The sequence below is a fragment of the Eubalaena glacialis genome, chromosome 11 (genome assembly GCF_028564815.1).
Source record: "Eubalaena glacialis isolate mEubGla1 chromosome 11, mEubGla1.1.hap2.+ XY, whole genome shotgun sequence".
Taxonomy (NCBI): domain Eukaryota; kingdom Metazoa; phylum Chordata; class Mammalia; order Artiodactyla; family Balaenidae; genus Eubalaena; species Eubalaena glacialis.
In genome coordinates, this window is record NC_083726.1 from 52,229,084 (window position 1) to 52,235,123 (window position 6,040).

The 6,040-nt window shown below is 52.9% G+C and overlaps 1 protein-coding gene across 1 annotated transcript in view; it reads right to left on the reverse strand.

The window, feature by feature from the left end:
- HMGA2 (high mobility group AT-hook 2) overlaps nt 1-2,057 on the reverse strand; it is a 135,455-nt gene extending 133,398 nt beyond the window's left edge. Inside the window, exon 1 of the mRNA XM_061206645.1 lies at nt 1,884-2,057. Within this exon, the coding sequence (XP_061062628.1) occupies nt 1,884-1,994 (111 nt within the window). The 5' untranslated portion in view covers nt 1,995-2,057. The remainder of the gene's footprint in view (nt 1-1,883) is intronic.
- Nucleotides 2,058-6,040: the final 3,983 nt, after the last annotated feature.

Below are 6,040 nucleotides of genomic sequence, written 5' to 3' on the forward strand. Positions count from 1 at the left end.
AAATATTTTCTCCAACACTTTCTTTTGAGAAAACCCTTATGGGGGTGTACCGAAGAAAACTAAAAGGGATGGGGGGCGGGTAGTGAGGAGGAATGGGAGTGTCTGGGAAGGAGAAATTGAAACTATCAATAGGTTTAGCAAAACTTTAAACGGCTTCTATGCCAAGTAGTAAATACTCGAGTGGTTAAGAGAATGCGATGATTAATATTCCAGATCCTAAATATTTATCCAGTGAATCATCAATTTACATCTCATTCAGATTCGGTTGTTAAATGAGAATTAGCTTAAAATGCATAAAAGTCTTCAATGAAAATTCGCATCCTATTTAGAGATTCTGACGAAGGTTTCCTGCAAGCTTCTGTGGGACCACTAGCTCCAGTGGGCACATCCGGAGCAAACACATAGGAGACACATTTTTCTTTCTTTGTGAACTCTGCCTTAACTCAAAAGTAAAACCTCCAATCACCTCCAGACCCCACTGCAATTTCTTTTGGATTATTTTTTGGAGGTGGGGGGCAATTAGTAGAGTTAGAGTGAGCCGGGCGGCGTGTGGGAAACAAGAGCGGGGGGAAGGGCAGTGACTTCCTGGGAGGTGTAAAACAGGATCCTAACGCGATGTAAAGTGTCGCCCGGGCAGAGCGGGAAAACTCAGGGGCCTCTAGATTGGCTTGTTTCCTTTGATGATTTCAAAAAGGTACAGCAGTTTTTCTAAAACGCACTGGCAAGCAAACACTGTTCGCTTTCCCCACCTTGCTCTCGGGCAGCTTTGGGACTCTAGGATTATTTTCTAATAGGCCTATTTGCCATGAAGGAAGCGCTTTAAGGCTAAAGAACGAAGAAGTAGCTTTAAACCCCACGGAAGCGGAGTTTAAATGTTCTCAATAGACAAGTCCCGCTCCAGCCTTGCCCGCGGAGGCTTGGAAATTGCTGCGAACAAAACCCCTCCACCCCGGGCGCTGCGCGCAGCTCCGCAAGCGCAGGCTACACGCTTAATTGGTTGCATCCGCAGACAAAACCCTCCACTCCGCGGGGTCCCGGGCGCCCCTCGATCGTCCCCTCCCAACCCCCAGCCACTCGCTCTGGAGAAGGACGCTTCAGGTCTGCAGCTCTGAGGCGCGGGACCCAAGGCAAAAGGGTGACTGGGCGCCTGGCGAGGAAGTGACCCTAGCTACCGTGCACCCTCTCGGACACTGCTTGCCACCGCGCCCTTGGCTGAACTACTTGATCCTGTCCCGTGGGGACCCAGGGTCTCCTGTAGCCAGCCCCTTTCCTGGGACACCTCAGCAGCGGCCGCCGCGCCGCATTTAAAGAGCCCTAAGAGAACCGGGCGGGCCCACGAGTTCTTTGTCGGGAGGGCGCGAGTTTCAGGCCACCGAGAACTTGGGGAGGGCGCCAAGGGGGCGGCTGCGGCGCGCCAGTCCCCGGCCAGCGAGCAGCCCCGGTTGGCGGGAGAAAGAGCCTCCGGTCCCCGGGACTTCAGCCCCTCCAACCCTGACCCGCCAGAGTACCCCTAACCCCCGGGCCACTGCCAAGCGGCTCGGAAAGTGCCTGGCGAGCCCCGGTTTGTCGGACCCGGCCGCTTCCCGTCACCAAGAGACACCGCGCCACTCGGGCCGGGCACAATAGCGAAAGTCCGAAGACGCGCTTCTCCCGACCCCGCCTCCAGCCCGCACCCGGCCGCCCGCCCGCCGTGGCTCCCACCTCCCGGCCCGGAGGGGCGCGGGCGCCCGGGGCTCCGCCGCGCACTCGCGCCGGGACTCCGCAGCTCGCCCCCGCGGCGGCGTGCGGCGGCCGCACTCCCGCGCTCGGGTGGCCGCGGGTCGCGGGGCCCTCGCGGAGGGAGCGGAGGTGGGCTGCTGCCCGCACCCCGCCCGCGTACTGACTTGCTGCTGCTTCCTGGGTCGGCCGCGTCCTCTCTTCTGAGGCGCCGGGGCGGCAGGTTGTCCCTGGGCTGAAGTGGACGGCTGCCCGGCGCCTTCACCGCGTGCGCTCATCCTGCCTCCCGCCGCCGCTACCGCTGCCGCCGCCGCTCCTACCGCCGCTGCAGCCGCTTCGCCTCTGCCGCCCCGAATCTGCCCAGCACCTTTCGGGAGACTGCGAGGTAGGGCTGGAGAACGAGGTGGGGTGGGCGAGAGCTGGCGTGCGGCGAGGGCTGCTGCTGCTTAGGCTGCCGCCGCTGCCACCATCAACACCGGACGTCCAGCGGCTGCCAACAAGAGAGAAGAGGGGAGGAGGAGGAGAGAAGGAGGCGCTGCTGGTGGCGGCGGCAGCGGTGGGTGGGTGCCGGAGGTGGAGGTGACGGTGGAGGTAGCGAGAGGAGGCGGAGAGCGAAGGAGAAGGAAAAGAGGGTTTCAAGTTGGGAGGCTCCCCTCTCAGTTTGGGATCAGAAGTTGCGGTCACCGGGAGCACTTCGGAAGCGGCTTGGAAAGGGAAGAGACTTGGAGTGAATTGTGTCCCTTGAAACGTTAGGCGGGGAAAGAATTCCTCCTCCTCTTCCCCCTCGCTCCGCGCTCGCAGAGCAAGAAAGAGAAAGAGAGAGAAAACAAATAGCGCCTTGGGCAGTCGGAAAGCAGAGGGAGGATGGGGAGAGTCTGCCGGGATCGGGTCGGGCACTGAGCGCGGGCAGGGGACGGAGCGGTGGGTGGCACCGCGCCTCCTCGGGTGGCGGGAGCGGGCGGCAGCGGCACCGGGGAGTCGGAGGGGGACGGGCTGATTGCTCTTGCGTCCTGCACCAAGCGCGCGCTGCCCGGGCTGGAAGTTTTCTGAGTTCCTGCCCCAGGATTCAAGCGGGATGAGAGGGTGTATGTGTGTGTGTGTGTGTGTGTGTATGTGTGTGTGTGTATGTGTGTGTGTGTGTGTGTGTGTGTGCGCGCGCTTGGGGAGGGGGCGGCGGGATGGGGGGGGAGTGCCCACCTCTAATCGTGGGCGGATAAAGGGGAGGGGGCTGCGCCCTAGGAAAAGTATGAGGAGGAGGGAGGCCAGGCGGACCGCCGAGCCAAGGCGCCTGGCCGCGGGCCAGAGGCAGCGTTCGAAATACAACTGCCTCCGCGGCGGCGGCGCCCGGGTGCCACCCGGAGCCCCGCTCACGTGCTCTCGCCCGGCGGCGGGGTTAAAGGGACAGGCCGGGGATGCCGGGCCGGCTCGCCGCCGGCCTCGCCCCACCCGCCGCCCGAGGTCGCCCCTGGCCGGCTGTCCTAGGAAGGCGCGGAAATGTGGCTGCCCCCGGAGCCGCGTTTACGGGCTTGGCCTTTACCTGCACCTCCACGATGCGGAGCCAACACTCTGCAGGAAGCGTCTGGCTGCACGCGCGGCAGAGTTCTCGTTTCCTAGGAGTGGGGATCGACTGAAGAGGAGTAGGAGCAGGCCCCCGCCGCCCTGTTCTGCGTCGGAATGCCTTCCTCGCAGATCGCACGACCCGTCGCGCGCGCGCGCGCGCACACACACACGCGCACACACACACACACACACACTCACACACAGACATGCTTGCAGATCCACACACACACACGTGCACTTAGACACACGTGCACACTCCCACAGCACATGCAGGCATAAACATACATGTAAACAAACACGCGCGCACTACATGCATACATGCACGCAGAAACACATGCACTTTCACAGACACAGGCACACGTGCAAACAATGTGCACACAGGCACACGGAGCGCGCCCGCCTCTTTCCTGAGCTTTTTTTCTCCGGGAAAAACTGGAGGCGACGTGAAGTCTCCCCTTGGCTGGCGCTATGCACCCGGGTTCCAACGCTCGCAGGGTAGAGGGGTTGCCCAACGCGAGGACCCCATAGCTTCCTAACTCCACAGTTGAGCCAACTGTCCAACTCTCCCTTCAATTTACCTCGATTTAACCTTCTCCCTAGGAACTCGCTTTCTGCCAAGTCCTAATTTTATAGCCTGGACTGTTTCTGAGTTATGTGAACACCATAATGACCACAGTCCGTTTTAAAAAGGTGGAGTACATTTTAAAATGTACCTCTTTTCAGCCTTGAATAACAAAAAGCTCTGAAAAAATTAGGTTGAGATTTTCACACATCACACCCAAAATTATTTTGGACCAATTCCAAAGTAAAAACTTTCACCCGAGGAAGAATTTTTTTCTTTCCCCCAAATACAGACCACCGTGGAATAAAAACCGCCTACTTTACAGCCCTAAGTAGGGAGTTCGGCACCGCCAGGTTCCTCTGTGCCTGTGGAGGAGGCGCGTGTAAACGTCCGCTTCAGGCGCGGCAGCGCTGATTGGTCCGCGTTGCCATTTTAAATCCGTTTCCAGTTGCCCTTTGCAGAGCTGGGACACTTAGCTGCGCGTTGAGTGCCCTGCAGAAATCCAGGGTTTCTCCTGGGTCTGGGAAAGCCTAACAGTGATGGAGAAGGAGAGCCCCCATCCCTCCGGATGGAGCCCTGCGCGTACTGGGGAGGGAGGGGTCTCACAGGAACCGAAGGTTTTCTGCCAGGACTTGGCTGAAAGATGGTATCTTCATCAAAGAGATTGAAATTTCACATACTAACGATTGCAGGGATGTTTCCTAACTGCCAAGTTTGCACATGCTTTAATGTGATCACATTCGCACAGTGGTGTGCACATTTTACATACACATACAAAATGGGCTTCTCGTTTGTTTTTGTTTGCTTGTTTTTGCAAGGACTAGAGATAAAATTCTGAGGGTGAATGTAGGAGAAATCACCGAAGATTTCAGCCAGCCAGTTAGAAATTGGGGTACCTTATATCGGATTTTTCTAAAATATGCAGAGGCCGGCAAGGAAGGGATTTCAGAATTTTATTTTTGCATTAATCCTTGACTGGAAGACAGCACAGAAAAAAATGGGGGTGAGAACCACTTGTTTTAAGACTACTGTCACTTTGCTATCAGACTCTTTGACCCTTTTTGAATTTATAACCAGAAGGATAGGAAACAAATATTGCAGCAGGTTTTGTCTATATCAGTCTTATATATTTTCATTCCTGGAAGATATATTTATTTATTTTCTAGTTTCTATATGTTTTCTGTCCTCATTTCTCAACTGAAAGATCACTATAATCTCTGAGTTCTTCCAGTTCTAATAGACTTTAAAAAATGTATAATATCTTGCTCTCTAATTGTGTCCTGTTTGTATGTAAATTGCATGTAAATTCCATGGAAGCAGGTAGTATTTCTAACACCTCTTTTTTGCACCAGTTGTGTGTAGGTAGTGTTCAGTTCATAATAGACTTTTGGTACTTACTAATTTACTGCTATGACTCTTACTCTTAATAAGTTACTATTTTACAAATGTACCACAGGATGAGAAAAGCATTACATATATTAAAATAACTTCAAAATTATTTTGATTAAAAGAAAATGCATCTGTGATGAAAATATTGGGGTTCTCACATTGTACTTTATCATATTATATTTAACCTTTAATATATTCATGAGTTAAAGAATGATTAAAGGAATTTCTCAATTATAACTGATTGAATTAATCATGGATAATTAAACAGAGATTTATTAAAACCAGATACTTTGGAAGTGAATCTATATAGGGTCACAGAAAAAATATAACTAATGTTTATGGAACAGAAGTAGCATATACACACACACACACACACATATATGTTCAGCATATAGAAGCTCAGTATAGCACAAGGCAAACACATATTTCTGAAAAATATTTCCAGTGTTTTAACATGAACTCATTTGTACTGCTCAAACTCACAGTTTTAGTGATTTTGTCTTTTAAAAGATGCTTAGGGAAAAAAAAAAAGATGCTTAGTGTTTAATGAAATGCAGGAATGATAATCTCTAGGAGTTTCCCTATGGAATCACCAAGAAAGAATATACAGTGCCAAGTTAACATTTTGGTGGGGAGGGCAGGGTGGTGGTTTTGGACTGGCTTTCTAGTCCCATAGATAGAGGGTCACCAAACAAAATAAATTTGTCCCCTCATTCACTCTACAAACATGTTGAATTGGTTTTGCAGTAATCTCACCTATTATTCTCTCAGGACTCAGGATTGTAATTCATTCAGAACTGGAGAGAATCTCTT